The sequence below is a fragment of the Lemur catta genome, chromosome 24 (genome assembly GCF_020740605.2).
Source record: "Lemur catta isolate mLemCat1 chromosome 24, mLemCat1.pri, whole genome shotgun sequence".
NCBI lineage: Eukaryota > Metazoa > Chordata > Mammalia > Primates > Lemuridae > Lemur > Lemur catta.
The window spans coordinates 1,330,160-1,349,478 of NC_059151.1; the positions used below are offsets into that span (position 1 = coordinate 1,330,160).

General features: G+C 38.6%; 1 protein-coding gene across 2 annotated transcripts in view; it reads left to right on the plus strand.

Moving 5' to 3' along the window:
* CFAP299 (cilia and flagella associated protein 299) overlaps positions 1 to 18,379 on the plus strand; it is a 194,536-nt gene extending 176,157 nt beyond the window's left edge. The window contains exons 5-7 of one of the 2 annotated variants that reach the window (XM_045536913.1): positions 8,501 to 8,630; positions 18,007 to 18,112; positions 18,329 to 18,379. In XM_045536913.1, the coding sequence (XP_045392869.1) occupies positions 8,501 to 8,630; positions 18,007 to 18,102 (226 nt within the window). In that variant the 3' untranslated portion in view covers positions 18,103 to 18,112; positions 18,329 to 18,379. Of the gene's footprint in view, positions 1 to 8,500; positions 8,631 to 18,006; positions 18,241 to 18,328 lie in introns of those variants that run through there. The other variant, XM_045536911.1, reaches the window with a different exon arrangement.
* The last annotated feature ends 940 nt before the right edge of the window (positions 18,380 to 19,319 follow it).

Consider the following 19,319-nt stretch of genomic DNA (forward strand, 5'->3'; position numbering starts at 1 on the left):
GTTTGAAATGTCCACAATACGCTTTTTAAGAGGGGGAGAGAGGGTGACCTGAGTCTCTGGATAACTACGCTGGACGTTTTGTGAACCTTGTGTCCACCTCTACCCAGGAAGTGCCCTTTGCCATTTTCTCTTCTCTTCTAGACTATTCCGTATTTTAACTCTGACTGTGGCCCGCTAGAGTGATCTTGCAATTTCAGAAAGAGGCTACAGTATCTGCTGTTTAAAAATGAGACTCTCCCCAGGCCTCACCTTTAGTCTCACCCTCTTTTGCTACTGACTCTTCATTGCCACCACTCGTCACAGACCCAGCTGAAGTTGGAATTTGGCCTCCTGGTTTTTATTATTAGAATGGGAATTTGGACTGCTTAGACTAGTTCCAAACCATCACTCTTATAAATAGTCCTATCGTGAGCCTTTATGCTCCTGTATCTTTGTCTGTAATTCCTAGAAGTGGAATTTCTGGTTCAATAATTTTACAAGTTATAAATTATAATAATATGTCATAATTTATAAGTGTGAAACTTATAAAGCTTCCAGGTTTTGAGGAGTTTGTGTGCTGAGCTACAGAGTGTGTACAGAAAGCCGTTGGTGTTAGGGAAGCATTTTAAACAGGGATATGATACGTGCTGTGATATTTTTAGAATAATGGTGATTGCTGGGGGCTGATGGATGGGCAGGGATGCAGATCAAAAGTGGACGGGGCCGGGGAGACCGACTGCGAAGGTATCATGTTAACTCATGTGAGAATAGCTGTGCAACGCAGCATTTGGAGAGAAGGAGGTGGACACGGGAGAGATTAAGGGTGTAAACCTACAAGACTTGCTGAAAGGTGCGATGTAGGGTGAAGGAGAGGCAAAGCCCAGGATGACCCGCATTTCTAGCTGGGGTGACAGGGTGGGTGGCGCGTTCCTTACTGGTGACTCATGCTCATCAGATCACGACTCATAGACATGATAAGACATCGCTTCTTCCTGTTTCATGATAAAAATGGCAACGGAGGGAGAAAAAGAGTGAGCTGCCAAGGGGAAGACTATGTGACAGGGTAGCGTGGTGGGAGAGTTCTGGTGGGGACTCCATGGCACAGGCGTAGGCAGTGGTCTCACCTGCCCACACAAAGCACTGAACGTTTCATTACCTGCATGGAGACAACCTTCGTAAGGAGATAGGTGGGGTGTGAAAGACTGGCAGGGAAGCAGCTCCAGTCCTCCCCACGGGGTGATCCCCCCGATCCTGTCCACCGTCACCACAATGGGCCCCACAAACAGCGGCTCTGGTTTTAGTCCCGGCCCAGAACGGGGCAGCACGTGTCCCCTGGCCTGGCTCCTCGCAGTCCCGATGGACAGACCCGTTTCCCACGTCATGTACAGAAAGGCAAAATCGTCCAGTGAAAAGCCAAAGACTGTGAAGCTTTTGCTTCTCCTTCTGCCGGAGGTTGTTTTTCTTACTCTGAGGATTCCCACTGCTTGTGTTGTTTCAGTGTTATTTTTGTTATTTCTCCCTGATTACATTATAATTATAACTTATATTCCTGATGCCCCAAACTTGAGTACAAAGCGAGGTCACATTCCTTTCAACGTTCAAAATAAATCTTAAGCCTCCGGTCCATCTCCGCATCCCCAACTGTTCTAGAATGTTTATTTCCTCTTCAACATGCTCACTTAAGGTAACTCCAAGGACCCTACTATGTCTAATATATTTGTTTTCTATTGCCAAGAAATAAGTTACCGCACATTTAGTGGCTTCCAATAACACTTGTTTATCAGGTGGCAGTTCTGTATGTGAGAAGCCCAGCACGGCATGGCTGGATTCTCAGTCCAGGGTCTCAGAAGGCTGAAGTCAAGGTGTTGGCAGAGCTGCAGTTTCCTTCTGATGCTCCGGGGAAGAGTCCACCCCTGAGCTCGTGTAGACAGTTGGCAGAATTCAGTTCCTTGTGGCTATAGGACTGTCCCTGTGGTCCCTCCGTCTCAAAGCAACAGTGTGTTCATGCTTTCAATTTTTCTGACCTGTTCTGCCTTCTGCCTTTTAAGGGCTCAAGTGATGATGTTGTGCCCACCTGGATAATCCAGGACAATCTCCCCATTTTAAAATTAGACGACTAGTAAACTTGGTTACGTCTGCAAAGTCCTTTTTGCCCAGAAACGTGACGTATTTGTGAATGCCACACAGGGGGTAGAGACCACGGGAGGTACGTTGAATTCTGCCTACCACGTCTACCAAGTGTTGCCATCAAAACTTTATAATGCACCTGCCCGAAAAGTATAGTGAATACAATGCAGAATTCATGACTACATGTTTGTTATTTTTAAAGAGCAGAATTTTAATCTTATAATTCCGATAGAAGCAGCAAAGATGACTTATCTGCAACATCTCCTTAGCCTAAACTAAATGCATGCTAGCCACTAAGAAGACAAGTTGCCACTACGAGCCATCAAATTTTGATCTCCTTTTTCTCAGTCCTTTCCTGTGTTTGACGATGGGGATCTCCTTGCTATTTTTTTCATTCTGTTCCCTTTGGTTCGCGTGGTCTGTCCTGCCCTAACTCTCCTCCTACACGTGTGTGCTTCTCAGGCTCTCACACGCATGCGAAATGCTGATGTCCCTGGAGTCTGTGCACTCTCCACTATTCTCATTCCCACCAAATCAGGAGAGCAAAGGCCAGACATGCTTCAGAAAAATCCCCCTTCGTAGGAACTGGGGGCATTGAAAGGGCGTCTCCCTCTAGCATTGCTGTGTGGTAGTATCACCCCCTACCTACCTGAGTGAAATATAGGACAGGCCTTTGTGTAACTTACACATCTGTCTCCAAAGCCCCACCATGCGGGAGTGTGGAAATGGACACGCCCATTGTTATCACCCATCTGGTCCCCACTGCTGGAGGCTGGTGGGGAAGCATCCCTGTCCCCCAGAGGAGGGTGCGGGGCCCCAGGAGGAAGGTCAATTACAGGTTAGGAGAACAGAAGCAGTTGTGGAATTTTTCATCAGAACCTCTATCTGTGAGGAGGGTCCTTCTGAACAGGGAGCTCCTTGGTGGCGACTTCAAAAATCTACCCTGTGATTACACTATTTTTTATCTTTGAAGACCTGTTACAACTAGGCAGGTGTCCCAGGTGCTATCGTCACTCACCTTGCCCAGTGTCTGCCATAACCAGCCCCTCACTGGACACCATGGTGTGTTGAACAGGCCAGACGGGTGCCCAGACGTCACCTCACCCAAGCGAGGGTTGGGGTGATGCCCGGCTGGCCACACAGTCTCCCTTCTGCCCACACGGCTTAGAGAGATCAGTGAGCCCCACCCGCTCCCCCTGCCTTCCTCACTCTGAGCCCACGGGGGGCCCAAGGGGAAGACACCCCCAGAACTGCAGCACTTTGGTGGAAGACGATTGAGAGCCACATCCCACATTTAATTCTCAACCCACAGCGATTTACCTTCTGCTTCATCCCCCAGTGAACTCCTGAGTAGCTCTCCTAACTGCCGACAACAACGCTGTGTGTGCTTGTTTCAGTTCCTGTCTAACCTGTCTGTTACTGTCCTTTCTGCCTGAAATGCTTGACCCTACGGCTTTCTATCAGAGAAACCTCATTAGAATTGTATTTCATCAAGATACATGTTCTTCTTTGACCCCTGTGGTCCAAAAATACCTGCCACAAATTTCTATTATATCATTTTTCACACTGTTTTATAATCTTTTGTTCAGATTTTTGGCTTCCCATAAGGTCTGTGAGTTCCTTGAAGGTAAGAGCTGTTTCTCATCACGATTATACACACCCAGGACCATTCCTGGCACAGAATAGATGCTCAAAATTGTGCTGCATTGAACTAAATGACCCTTCTGACTATCTGCCCCTAGGACTTTTAATATCCTTAATTATTTTTATGAAAGTTGCAGTGGGTTTTTCAACAGTTATCTATATTTTTCTAACTTGCATATGCATTTATTAAATATCTGATTGAAATTGGAAATACAATATATAGCCATGAATAGAAGCCAAGTTAACTAACTTATAAAAACACTAAACTTTAGATTTTATAAGCTTACCAATGAAAACAACTGATCAAACATATATTTTTCACGTGGAATATAATATTTCAGAAAATTCATTTATTATATAAAGTTTTGCTGCTTTGATACTCTTTGAAAAATAGAAAAAAGAGCAGGAATATTTATTGTTCTAGATTAAATTTCATGTCTCTCTACCACAAATGCAATTCCACGTAATGTAACTTTTCCACAGCAATAAAATAAAATAAAAAGGATCAACCATAAGAAAACATGTTTTAACATTGTTTAAACATTTCTATCATATTTTTGGCAAATCTATGGCAAAACTTCGGAAGCATTTTGCACAAACATTGGATAAATCAACTCTAAATCAACAGTGTTTAAACGGTTTGTAGGTGCGGAGACCACACATCTAAGTTTGCCCGGGACAGTCCAGGCTTACCCTTGTTGTCGTGGCACAATTATTAGTAGCAGCCCCTTTCTTTCTCAAAAGGGTCCTAGTTTGGACAATAAAATTATAAGTTCATCCTCCTTACAGCCTTGTTTACACAGAGATTAAAAAAGAGAAAATAATGTTTAAGATTTAAATGTCACCATGATTCATATAAACTCTCCTGACTTTTTCTTTTTTAAAAAAATTGTATTTGAAGTGTACAACTATGAAATGTATGTATTTATTGTGACATAATCATGCTCATTAACATACCCATCATCTCACACAGTTACCATTTTCTTTTTCCCCTTTCCCTCCCTTGCCTCCTTCTTTCCTTCCTTCCTTTCTTTTCTTTCCTTCATGGTGAGAACACATAGGATCTACAATGTGGTATCACCTCTTATCATCGTGCTGCTGTGCATTAGATCTCCAAAACTTACTCATCCTGCATAACTGAAAGTTTGTATCCCTTGACCAAAATTACCTCATTTCCTCCTTCCCCCAACCTCTGCCCCCACCCCAGGTCTACTCTCTGCATCTATGAGTTTGGCTATTTTAACTTCCACATATAAGTGAGATCGAACAGTAATTTGCCTTTCTGTGTCTGGCTTATTTCATTTGGCATAATGCCCAACAGGTCCGGCCATGCTGTCACACACGGCAAGATTTTCTTTTTATTTAAAGTAGAGTAATATTCCATAGTGTGTACATACCACGTTCTCTTTATCCATTCACCAGTGGGTGGGCATTTAGATTGTTGCTATATCTTGGCTACTGTGAATAGTGCTACACCAAACAAAGGGGTACAAGTATCTCTTCCAGATCCTGATTTCAGTTCTTTTAACAAGTACTCAAAGGTGGGATTGCTGGGTCACTTGGTAGATTTATTCTGAATTTTGGAGGAGCCCTAACAGGGGTGCGGTGTTATCTTATGTTAGTATGATATGCTGTTCCCTGATGTTCAGTGGGGGTGAGCACCTGCTCATATACCTGCTGCCCATCTGTATGTCTTCTTTCAGGAAATACCTACTCGGGTCCTTTGCCTGTGTTTTAACTGGATTTTCTTTTCCTTTTTTTTCTATTTAGTTGTATGAGTTTCTTATATATTGTAGATCTTAATCGCTTATCAGAGTATGGTTTGAAAATATATTCTCTTAATCTATAGGTTGTCTCTTCACTGTTGATTGTTTCCTTTACCGTGTAAGAGCTTTTTAATTTGATGCAATCTCATTTGTCTATTTTCTTTTTTTTTCTTTTTGTTGCCTGTGTTTTTGGGGTGATATTCAAAAAATCATTGCCCAGACAAATGTCATGGAGCTCTTCCTCTGTGTTTTCTTCTAGTGATTTTATCATTTAAGATCTTAGGGTAAAGTCCTTAATCCATTTTGAGTTGATTTTTTATATGATGTAAGATGAGGGTCTTAGTTCTTTATCCTGTATTTGGATATCCAGTTTTCCCAGCACCACTTATTCAAGACACTTTCCTCTCCCCATTGTGTGTTCTTGGCATCTTTGTCAAAAATCAATTGGCTAAAAATGCATGGATTTATGTCTGGACTGTCTGTTCTGTTCTGTTGGCATACCTGTCTGTTTTTATGCAAGCGTCATGCTGTTTTGATTACTATAGTTTTGAAGTATATTTTAAAATCAGATAGTGTGAGGCCTCTGGTGTTTTTCTTTTTGCTCAAAATTGCTTGGCTGTTTGAGGTCAGGGTCTTTTGTCATCCCATACAAATGTTAGGATTATTTTTTATATTTTTCTGAAAAACATTATTGAAATTTTGACAGGGACTGCATTAAGTTTGTAGATCACTTGGGGTACTATAGACACATTAAAAATATTAATTCTTCCAATCCATTAACATAGTATATGTAGCCGTTTTTTGTATGTGTCTAAATCAATTTCTTTCATCAATGTTTTATAGTTTTCAGTGTATAGATCTTTCACCTCTTTGGTTAAATTTAGTACTAAGTATTTTATTTTTTGAGGTTATTGTAAATGGGACCTTTTCTTAATTTCTTTTTTGGAGAGTTCATTGTTAGAATATATAAACGCAACTGATTTTTGATTGTTGGTTTGTATCCTGCAACTTTACTGTATTGATTTATTAATTATAATGGTATTTTGGTGGAGTCCTAAAAATTTTCTATACCTAAGACCATGTCATTTGCGAATCCTTTCTGATTTGGATGCCTTTTTTTTTTTTTTTTCTTGCACTGGTTAGGACTTCTAGTCATATATTCAATAGAAGTTGTGAGAGTAGGTTTCCTTGTCTTGTTCCTGATCTTGGAGGAAAAGCTTTCTGTTTTTCATCATTGAATATTATATTAGTTGTGCATTTGTCACATATGGCCTTTATTATGTTGAGGTACATCCCTTCTATACCTAATTTCTTGAGAGTTTTTATCATGAGAGGATGTTGACTTTTGTCAAATGCTTTTTCTGCATCTATGGAGATGATTATGATTTTTATCCTCTGTTCTGTGATGGTGGGTATCACATTTATTCCTAGATATTTAATTTTCTTTGAAGCTATAGTGAAAGGTGTTGCTTTTTTTTTTATTTTCGGCTTGACTGTTAGTGGCATGTATAATGCCACTGTGTGCATTGATTTTGTGTCCTGAACTTCACTGGATTCATTTATCAATTCCTGGTGTCTCTTGGTTGAATCCTTGGGGTTTCTGGATATAATATCATATCATCGGCAAAGAGTGAGAGTTTGAACTCTTCTGCCCCCATTTGGACATTCCTGCTTTCATAGGGAGGGGTGACTGGGCAGACAGAGATGGCTGGAAAACCACTTCTCCTTGCTGGGTGTCTCAGATAGGGCAGGCGTGCTATGCCTTGGCCATAGAAGGGGTAATAGGGGAAGAGACAGAGTAGTTTTAACTAATATACCCTCTTTTGGTGACAAAAATATATAACCTATGTAATTAATCCTTTCTGAGTATTGAAAAATTTGAGGGTAAACATTAAGTTTTCAGGTAATAACATAAAAGGGGTACATTGATGCCTCAGAAAACAACAATATAATTCAGAGTGAGTTTAATCAATGAATTCCACACTTTCAGAAAGAGAAAGGGGAGTAATAGAGGGCAAAACAACCCAGAGATACGATCAGAGGAAACTCCCTAAACATAAATACTACGAACATCTGAGAAGCAGGTTGGCCCCTACGCTGTATATGTCATCTCTGTGACTGTCCTTTTTAAAAGCAAAGAGAATATTAGAAATGAGTTAGCAGGAATAAGATACATAAAAATAAGTATTTTGAGGATTCTTTCAACTCACATGACCATATCATATTTAGTTTTGACAAGTAGGTACAAAACAAGACGTAGAAAAAAACAGGACGTTTCCATAGAAGATTTTTAAAAAGATAAAATTCTCGACGGCAATGTTGAACAATAGAAAGTGTAGAAAGTGTACATGTGTGCTTTGAGACACACAGATCTGGGTTGGAATATTAGCCCTGTGGCTGTTAGTCGTGGGATCTCACCCATGCCAGGTAACCTCCTAGTCTCCTTGCCTGGTCCATGAAATGAGAGCAGCTTCCTACTGGTGTTGTGATGGAATAGATCACACCATGTCTGGCCCATGGTGACCACTCAAACATAAATACTGTCCTCATTGCCTGGGAAACATATTATCGAAAAATAGAACCTAAAAGAAATGAATGAATTTGAGATTGTTTTGAATGAATAGAGGTGACTTAGCCTGCCTCTTAATACCCTAAAGAGTCAGCGCTGGAACAAACAGCCTTAAATTGCACCAATTTTCTTCCTGACTTCCTGGGAATATAACACTGGAATAGGCCCCACGTCTTAAGCGTCCAAGCCAGGAAATCATGCAAAACCACCGTTAAGTATGTACCTAAATGATTTAAGAATAATCCAATCTAATCTCTTCTGCAAGAATTTTAACTGAGGTGTGTTTTACACGGCTGCATGGACGGTCCCTATCAACTCATCCTGAGACTGAACTTCCCCAAATGTTTTCTGAAATATATTTGTCAATTTAATGTCATTATACATGTTAATTCCTAATAAATGTTTCCTTTTATAGCTTTTACAACTGGGACAATCATACTGCTGTTTGTAATTCAAGTCCCAACTATCAAGTGATCGCCGACAATCCAGGAGGCCTGCTTTTCAAATATAAAAGAGACCGGAAAATCCTCAACGTGGACTCAAAGGTAATTCTGCTTTTACACCTAGTTATCTCTTCAAATGTTGTCATATTTATACCAATATTCAAAAGTCTACTAAATATTTGACACTCATAAGTTTTTTTGGCTTAGAAATGAAACACCAGTTTGAAACTTAGAGCATGCACTATCTTCACAAAAATGCTCCAAAGCTTCGCAAATTATTAGAAATCAATAAGGAAGAGTTTAGTGGGAATTTAAACAGAACTCACAGGTGAGAACACTGCTCCTAGCAGCAGAGCCACATCAGGGGTCAGGGGCAGCCTCTCTGTGTACCTTGATCCTGGAGATATCCAGTCACCTTTGCTCTTAGTGGGGGGTAAATCATTTGGGGAGGGAGGACTCTTCCCTCAACATTCATATCCAGATTTCCAATATCCCTCTGTGTGTGTGACTAACACTGAAAACAGTATGGCCCTTAGTGCATTTCTAAGTGTCAACTTAGAAAACGTGTTTTATCTCAATATTAAAGTCATGCCTTTTGATATTTTGAATTTTCTCAATGGCAAGTATTTACGTTTTACATGTTTTCAAAGACTGCATTTGCATCATGACTTTGTGTCATGACTTTTCACGTGTCTGGGGAGGAAAGGTGAAACTTTGCTTGAAGTCATCATGTGTTAGGATTGTTTTGGTGGGTTTTTTCTTTGTTCTTGTTTGATTTTTAATTTTGACAAATATGTTATTCATATGATAGCATCTGTCTAAAATCCAAAGGCAAGAAAAAATATTCTTTCATAGCGAGAAAAATAACAATTGTGTGATACATATGGGACATAGACAGAAACAGACCAAAGGAAAAGGGGAGCCAGCTTCTAAAATTTTTTCCAAAAGTTTTTAGAAATTCAAAGTCAAGAATAAAAAAAAAAAATCTTGGTTTCATATCTACTTAGTCCAGTTCTTTGTACATAAAAAGGTTTGATAAATATGTGTTCAAAGGACAAATGAAGAAAGTTCTGTAGCAACAAATAGATTGTTATCTGCAATGCGATTCGGCTCCAAATATCAGTAACCCCAAGGCAGAGATTTAAACAGGATAGAAACTTCTTTCTCTTCTGCACGGGAGTCCAGATAGTGGCCGTCCAAGGTTGGAATGGCGGCTCCACAGTCATCGGGGCCAAGCTGGCCCTTATCCTCATGAGCCAAAATCTCCAGCCCAAACAGCCACAGTCATAGCAGAATGAAAGGGGACAAAGGACATTCCCCAGCTGCCTTTAGGGAAGTTTCCCAAAAGCTACCGCACAAGCGTTCACTTACGTTGCACTGCAAGAGCTTGGTCATGTGGCCATGGACGTCTGGGAAATGGAATCTGTATTCAGGTGACCATGCTCAGAGCTACAAACAGGGGTTTGGGGACAGAGGGAAGAGCGGTTTGGGTGGACAGCTAGCAGCTTCCAACACAGTCTGTCTCCTTCCAAAGAACACGACTCTCCTCTGGTCTCAGGTTTCTCGTTAGTGAAACGAAGTTACTGGATTAGAAAATCTTTAGCTCCATATTTATGCAGAGAGTCTTTTCCTTTTAGAGGGCTAAACTATATAAAAGAAAAGATTTAAAGTTATTAATGCTTCAGTGAGATGTGTAAAATAAATTTTTGAATCAGTTTTGAACAATACCAAAGTACTTTAAGGGGCTCTATTTTAACTAATGGTGTACTTGAAGAATGTTTGTCATGAACTGCAGTTTTTATGGTCTTTGGGGAATCACTATTGAATGCAAACTGTTACTTGAACACGGTTCAAACAACTTTAACTAAAAGCCTCACTTCCAAAATAATCAATCATGAGACTTCAAAGACTTATTCAAAAATACATAAAATATAACATTTCGTTTTTTTTTTCTGGAAGATTTTGATTATAATTCATGATTAGTTTGAAGGAAATATTTTCTTCCAGATCTTGGAGAAGCAACAAGGATTTAGCTAATGAGTGATAAGAATAAAGAATTATTGGGTGAGATATCTGATGATATTTGGATGCTTATATTTCTTTAAATTTTATTTTAACTTTATATTTCTGAAGATAAAAATTAATAACAGATGTGCTGAAAGGAAATGCTGGTCTCAGCATCAGTAAACAACGTTCTGGACTTGACTTTACAATCATTGGCTGCATGGCTTTAATACATGTGCTTAACTCCATAGGTTTTAATGTTCACAACTCAAAGATGAGGGTTTATTTTTCATTTTGTTTTGTTTTATTTTTTTCTTATCTTTAGAGTCTCTCTAAAGCACCAGGCCCAGTTTACAGAGATTTGCCTCAACTGGGCCCAGAAGTGCATATTCTAATAGCAGCCGGTGTGATTCTGCTACAGATTACTGATGAACTGCAATTTGAGAAAACCTTCTCCATGAAAAGTCAATAATCTCAAGATATCTGGCATTCTATTCTCAAGTAGAATAGAAGTAGAATTACACTTATATATTTAAATTTCTATGGACTAGATATAAAATTAGCATGTACATTTCCTATGTAATTTCTTAACTTATTCAACCTCTTTAAAGATTCATGATCTTTTATATTTCATGCATCCAACAAAAAGGTTTTTTATCGATCTACAGGAGAATCAAGCTGAAATGTCTATGTAAATAACTATAAATTCATAATGATAAGAATTACATTTTTGTACTCAATATTTTTTTAATAATTTTTCTTGAAATTCTCCCTCAGATGAACATTGTCTTCTAAGCCCAGTAGTTAAAGTGCTGTAAAATACTTTAACTACATACAACTCAACTCTCCTTTTCTTCTCCTTCGAGTGCTCTATTTGAACTACTTTATGCTTAAAATTAAAAAGGTCAAGATCAATGAAAGGTGGAAACAGTGATAAACAGGATGTGTTTCCCTTGTGCAACACAGATGTAGACTCATTAATCTGCAGTGTTGTTCCCATGAAACACAGTTGTTTGTGAATGGTAACAGTGGAAAAAGAAAATTGTGCAGGTCTTACATTAAGTAACACGCGTTCATTGGTTAGGAAATTCCAAATGCAGTAAGAGTTCAGTTGCGTTGAAAACAGGACCACGGGCTTTAACTTCCTGCAGCTGTACAACATCTGGAACAAATAAGTCAAGTTTCTATTTTTGAGGGAAGAATGCTTGTCTGAGTGATTCACACCCACCAGAATGTTTCCAGTGTATCATCTTCAGAAGCATGGCGTGGAAGCACTTTGCACTCTCTCCTCTACGTTATCAGCACAAATTTTAAAAATAGGCATTTTCTTTTACTTATGTTAACCATGGGAGGATTTGCATTGAGTCCCACTATAACATAGGTGGTCTAAAAGCAGCGTAAGCCACTAATAAGGGAGGGAAGGAGGAGAGAGAGAGAAAAAGAGAGAGAGAGAGATTGTACTCAATAGTTAAAACAGAAAAACATCTCCCTAAGTTACATCAGCTTTTCTGTTTCCCGCTTCCATTCACTAAATGGCAGAGGCCTGTGAAAGCCCATCACCTGGGAAAATGCCTTGCCAATAGGTAGTCAATAAATAGTCATTGAATAAATGATTGAATGGATGATCATTGAATCTAGACAGTAGCTTGAGAGGACAGGAAAGCCCTGTAAGAATCCAGAGGAGGCAGGATGTACCAGGGACCTACAGGGTCTCAAGAGTGAGTTAATGGAAGAAAACATCTGAACTGGGTCTCGGAGGGTGTGCATGGCGAGGACACGGAGGCTGCAGGGAAGGGTGTTCTGAGAGGAAGGAACAGCACACACGAAGGCGTGGAACACAGAGCACGGGGCTGTATGGGGAGGGAGGGGACCCCCGTTAGGCTGGAGACTGGTTGTTGGCATCACCCAGCAAGGATTTGGAAGGTAGGGAGCCTGGCCTCATCCCACAGATTCCGGTCTGACTGGTCTGGGGGGAAGTCTGGGCATTGGTACTTTTCGTAACTTCCCAGGTGATTTGAGTGGGCGTCTGTGGTGAGACCAAGGTGCAGGAAGGGGAGGCATGGCAGAGACATTTGGGAGAATAACTGACTCCAACCGTGGAAGCCAAATCCAGTGAGGTGTTTTGTTTTGTTTTGTTTTTACCATTCTACACACGTCAGTGAGGATCTGTACCGCTTGTGTCACGGTGACTGAGAATCAAAATTTCTAACTATGAAATGCGTAAGTCACTTTGAAAGGGGATATTAGTTTTCTGTTGGCAAAACTGCATTGGAGCCCTTTTAGAATGCAAAAGAAAATCAATTGTATGAAAAACACAAAACTCTATAGGACAGGATCTCCCTTTGTTACTTTGTTTTGACTGGAGTCCATCTTCGAGTATTGTTGCTTGATAAATGGCCGATACCAAAACAAGCAAACCAAAAACATGCTAACAAATCTCAGTGTGACGTGTGGTTTCTATTAACTGTAGGAAATGGGTGAACAAAAGACACTATTTATAGAAAAAACCTTTCTGGACCCATTCGGAGTGTCGCGGGGCCCGGGAGGCATGTGCAGTGCAGACTGTGCGGGTTGGTTTAGCAGGTGTGTTTCTTTCTCTTCCTGTATCAATACCCTTGACTGCAACAGGAGCCCAACACTCTTCTTTCTGAAAACCGGTCACAGTTGCTCACACGACAGGGAGCTACTTGGCCATGCAGGCTGCTATCCCAAAGAGCTTTTTATCAACACCCCGCCCACCACAGCTCAGTTAGGGGCAGTTCCTGGCAATTCGGTCAAGTGTTTCCTCTTCCACCCTCCTTCCCACCTTTGCCAGTCGGGAGAACCTCAGACCTCACCCCTAGATGTTCAGACTGAATCCATCTGCGTTGAGACTCAGGAATCTACATTCTTAACAGTCTCCCCAGGTGACCCTAAAGATTGGCTGGATTTGCCAGCCACTGTTGTACATAGTCATATTTTATTAGCTGTTGCTTCACCTTAGTGTGTGTGCATGAAGTAATCAAACTTCATCCCTTTAAAATAAGCTCTAATTCAACAGTCTTAATTGTAAGTCATTTAAATTACACATTCCTGGGACTGCACGAAGTAGACTGGAAAGTACAGACCATGTACCAAAGACATGCAGCCACTGTGATGCTTCTGCTGATAAATTGCTGCTGTTTCTCTGTACTCATTTGGCTCATTCTGGGGGGAGGAAAAGGGGGTGGTGGTCCCATTCTTGCCATCCCTGCCTCTTCAAGCATCGCTGTGTGAAGTTTGCTCAGAGGCTCAAATGAAACTGCACATGTGGCAGAAACTTGGAAAGAATCAACTCTGAGCCGCAGGGCGGGACCCTTCCTGGACATTTTACCGCCGTATCGCCTGCACGTGGCAGGTGCTCAGTAAACATCTGCAAATAAATAAATTGAATATTAAATATTTGCTAAAGAAATGAATCGTAGGACCAAAAATAATTGTAGAAACTTTTGAGGTTGACTTTAAAATATTTTAGGATCTTAGGGCACCCATACTACATGTAGAGCTAAAGCTAATTGTGGCTGAAAACTATCGGAGTAGTTGACTCTGGTTCCTTCCTCTCCTTGGTAGGTGAATTAATCCTACAGTTGTTGCTGCCTTCTACCCGTTTTCCTGTAGGGTTTCAGTGGATTTTTAAAATTAACTTTTAAGTATTCTATGTATAAATAATAGAAAACCTTTGGCCATCATACTTTTTAGTCACATGCTACAATTTAGATATCTGTCTTTTAACATATTTAGTGTTTTTTGGCATGTAAAAATTTAAATATTTCTATGATCCAGACTACTGATTTCCCTTTCTGATTGCTTATGTTGTTTCTATGTTTAAAGAGATTCCCATGCTAAGATCAGGAAAATGTTTACGTATATTTTCTTCTAAATTTGTTTATTATTTCCTTTATGCATCTAAATCTGTGATTCCTCTGGGATTTGGTGGAGTAAGATTGGAGTCTTCTTACTTTGTTCCGTCAGTTAATATTTTTCAATAATTTATTACTGTTGGTCTTATCACAATATCTTGTTTAACTCATATTTTATACTTGGCATGGAGTCCTATCCCTCCTGAGACCCAGTAATGGCTTCAGGCAGAAATCTTTTAGCAGCTTCTTACAGCGAAGAGAAAGCTCTCGAAGTGCTGAGTTTTCTTAACCAGCTTTATTGTTTGCAGTTGCTGTGGTCTGTGTGTGATTATTTTTAGCACTCTTGTTATCAATTGTTAAGGAACAAATTTTAACAGAAGATAGAATCATGGTTCTCCAATAGATATAAAATGAACACATATTAAAGATTTAACTCATTCATTAAAGAGGCCCCATAAGGTGTTACGACCTGTTCAAAGAGCAGAGACATATAAAGGGAGTAAGAAATTCTGAAACGAATTTACAAATAAATGAAAAATGAATCTGCAAAGTCAATGCAAAAATCAGCCGCATTCCATTGAACACAATTACTTTGCATTATACAGACAATTATTTGAATTATTATCAGATTTCTCAAATTTACAGAGTTACAAATCAAAGATGAGAAAACCTAGATGTAAATCTGGTTTACCTAGTTGTAAATTAGATGTAAACCCAAAGTAGTCATCTGTTTGATTTTTTTCCCACTTCAAAGTTTTTCACATTTTTTTTCCTGGCAGTCTCCTCCCCTCTTTTTATCATAATAATTTCAAAGAAACATTATTCTTGATCATAAAATAAGGCTTATCTTGTTAGGTTTGCCTAATTGTTGACACAGGTGCATCAAAAGTGTTATTTTACCATATGGGGCACCTCAAGTTGGCTTTGTAAACTCTAAGGCCATACTATTTTGAACAAATACTAAGTAAATTCTGCCTGAAAGTTTGCATGAGGAGTTTCAAATTGGACTTTTACAACCCTTTATTGTTTATCATCCTGAGGTTAGGAAACCAAACCCAAGATACTCTCTCCACAAGATTTCACCTGCAATACCTACAAATTTGGGCAAATTCCTCTTTTCTGAAGGTTCCCAATATATTCTAATATATTTAATATAATGTTCTTTCATTTTACCCTTGAAGCCAAGAAATAGACCAGTTTGCTAGAAGGGCTTTGTAGGCATGGAAGGTGTTGCCTCATAAGTCAAGTCAAACTTAATTCCTTAGAAGTGGCTGTTCCTACCTGAGTAAATGAGCATTATTTTTCAAACATGAAACCTCATGGCAATATTCCGAAGAGTTGCAATCAGTGTTTTCCCTGAGGGTACAAACGTAAGACAGCAAGAGCAAGGACAAAAGTCCAGGGACCTCCCATAAAGCATATAAAATTTCAGAAATATTTATATCAATAACATTATATCTATACAGTTTACCTAGGTAAGGGTGAACGTCACTTCTGATTTGTTGACTGTTCCTATGGAATTCTACAAAAAACCTAATTATTTTTAGCACTTTTTTCAAGGATGAATTAATAAATCTTTGTGATTTTTTTTTGAGGGGCATTCTAGGACATCTCAAAGATAGTTTAAATGTTAAAGATATCCTGATAGTTTAATTTTTTCTGTACTCAAGAGCCAATTTTGAATGGCAAAAATCAGAAAAGAATTGTTAGAAGATATCTGGTTACTTGATTAAGATAAGATCAGTGTGCCAGAGAAATAATAGTGATTTATCTATTTAGTAAATATTTAAAACAAGGAAATATTTAAAAATAAACACAGATGTTAAGATGGTTGTAAAGAACCTTAGCTCTTTATAAGTGAGGAAACTTTGTTCTTTGCTTTCTTTTACTTTCTTTCTTTTTCTTAAATAATCAAGGATGTAAAAAATTCAATATAAAGCACAGAAAATTATTTTCGTAAGACATAGAAGCAAGCCCGTCAAGATTGGGCAAACTTTACTAAAATTTTAGCACATTTCAGTTTCTTTCAGACTCAAGTGCTATAAACTAAGGCAAGTAAAATGTATTTTGCATTTTCATATTACTGCAATTCTCAGAGGATCCATGAGCACAGGATAATTTTTTATATTAATACTGAAATATTTCTAAGACTTCAATGTGTTCATCATAGCTCTGGTCAATTGAATCAAAAACTAAGTATTTTTATATTTCTTAATTTTGACTTCCAATATGGTAAATATTGGTAGTTGTAACCCACATAAAGTAAAAGTTCTCCAGGGTCTTCAATAAGTCTCAAAATTATACAGAGGTCCTGAGAAGGGGAAAAGGGAGGGGCACCCTAAAAACCACTAATACACGCCTGTGTGTGTGCCCCATTACATAGCACCGTAAATCTACTACAATAGGGCAAACCTACTTTCTCTTTGAAACACAGCAGCACGCATACAGTGAAATTAGCTTGTCCCTATTTCTCCCAGTGTGGTCTCAACCATTCATATTAATAGTGACTTTTAACCAAAGTAACTTCTATTTCATAGAGAAAACAGTAAGCCAATACAATTAATAACTGTCTATCTTCCACTAGCAGTTTTACAGAGTAGAAAAGTTTATACTGCAACTTTCAATAGCCACATATATACTTTCATAAAGAGACAAAATGAACACTTTCATTAGCAGGACCTGAAAACAAGCACTTTCCATAAGATCTAAGCAAAGGTATATAAACTAAAAATTATGCTTAATAATTAGGCATCAACTTTTCAGTATTCTATCTTAGTTAGAAATTATCTATATGTCAAATGAGTTATTTATTATGTAATTCAACTTAATATCAATATAAAGTTTGATGTTACCTAAAGATCTTGGGAAGTATATTCAAGCTGACTTATTAAAAAACACAATTACTATGAAAATAAAGTTGTCAGAATAATGATTCAATTTAGTTTAATATAAATTTGCATTTTTCATTATCTTAAATATTGTGTAAGAATAATGTTAGTTTATTCAATCAGCATACCTGAATAAATTTAGGAAACACTAGCCAAAATAGAATAAAATGTTGCTTATATCATACCCAACACAGATAAATCAGAGGGCACAGCTGCTTGTGTTGAACCAAAATTATTACACTAGTCTTGTTTAAACTGATAAGAAAGAAGCTTTTCACAAAACCCACCAAGGACAAGTGCTTCCACTGGTCGGAACCAATTCCAAACTTGAAACATCTTTATTTGACAAATCTGACATCAAGCTAGGATTCTTTTTGAATTACTACCCTGAAATCACATGTGTTTGTGAAGTCCTTCACTAGGAATTCTGCATTTAGTGGCCCTTCGGGTTCAGGAGCGTCTAGACAAGCACGAGGCTGGGACACTGCTTTGAGCCTGGGCATTTTCAGAAACGCCACAACCCGGGGCCTCAAAGCTCCTAACTGGATTCGTCCCCACTCCTGAGAAAAAGCGTCTGGGGTGGAAACATATAAATGTCTCCATGGAAACAGCCTTTTAAACTTGCTTTCTACAATATTTAAGCAAAAAGAATATTTAAGGGCAATTATTTGCACGGATTTGACTGGCGATGTAATTTATGTATCTTAGGCACCACCAGGGGACAACTCTACGAGAATCCCCATCCAGACAGAGCTCTACATCCAAGCTGTCATTTTTGACCACATTTCCAGAAGGAAAACTTAAGCACCAACATGTAAGGTGGTTTCCTAACAGTTTGCTAAGTCTAAACAAATTCTGTAGACAGAAGCAAATGAGAATGATAAATGAGCCCTGTGGCTGGAAGGCAAGTTAGAATAATAAAAGTAAATAAAGAAATGAGAACGAGAACTGTAAACTTGACTGACTTTTTATTGTCCAGGTAGCCTCTTCCTCTGATTTGTGGGTTTTCTCTTTTTTCTTTCTTGAACAGTGAAGCTGATTGCAACAGTTCACTGGAGAGAATCTTGATGCTACTTCAAAGATACAGTAATTGGCGACATGTTTTGTAGCTCAGATTTTCCAAAACAAAAATGTTCTAGGTCCTACTCTTGCCAAATCTAGTGGACCAAGCAGTATGCCACATAGCATTGCCAGCTCCTAAAATCATCGGATATTGATAAGGGGCAGCAAATTGGGGTCGTTTGTACCTTGTTGTATTATTCTAGGCTTTTGGCACCTTGGCAGAAATTCTGAACTAATAAGAAAAGTTATATTTAGCATTTTATTATGTATGTGTCTATATGTTTTTTGAATCTATATATAAAATAGCTTAAGCGATGAATATATACACAATCTAACCTCTGGAGAAAACCATCTGGAGGATATACCTGCTTGCTACTTTTCAGTTTTCTGTAGCAGGTAGTTTATTTTTATAGTGTGGATGTATTATTCCATTATTTTTAAAATGGGATGGCTCTCATGGTGCTCATTCAGATGTAGGGACCACTGGCCTCTCAGGATCCATTGTTTTGTTCAAGGAACTTGCTGCAATTTGTAATAATTTCATTATTTGTGTGTGTGTTTCATGTCTGCCCCATTTTCTAGAATGTAAGGGCTGTTTATATTTGCCACTAGTGTATCCCTGGTATTAAGCAGTTAGAAGATGTTCTTTGTTCAAGCAAAATTTATAAAATAGAAAAACAGAAACTAATAGGAGTGGTTACCTATGGTGGGTGGGTATAGCATAGATGGAAATCAGAATAACACTTTTTAATGTATATTTGTTTGTATCATTTAGGTGGGTTTTTGAACTATGTAAATATATTGTATTGTTTTTGAAAAAGAGAAAGCTAAAACAAATATATGGGAAAATTAATAACATCTTTGACTTAGTAGTGAGGGGGGGTGTATGTGTGTTTGTATGTATATAGAAGTACATACATATTTTCTGAACTTTTATGCTTAAATATTTGAAATGAAAT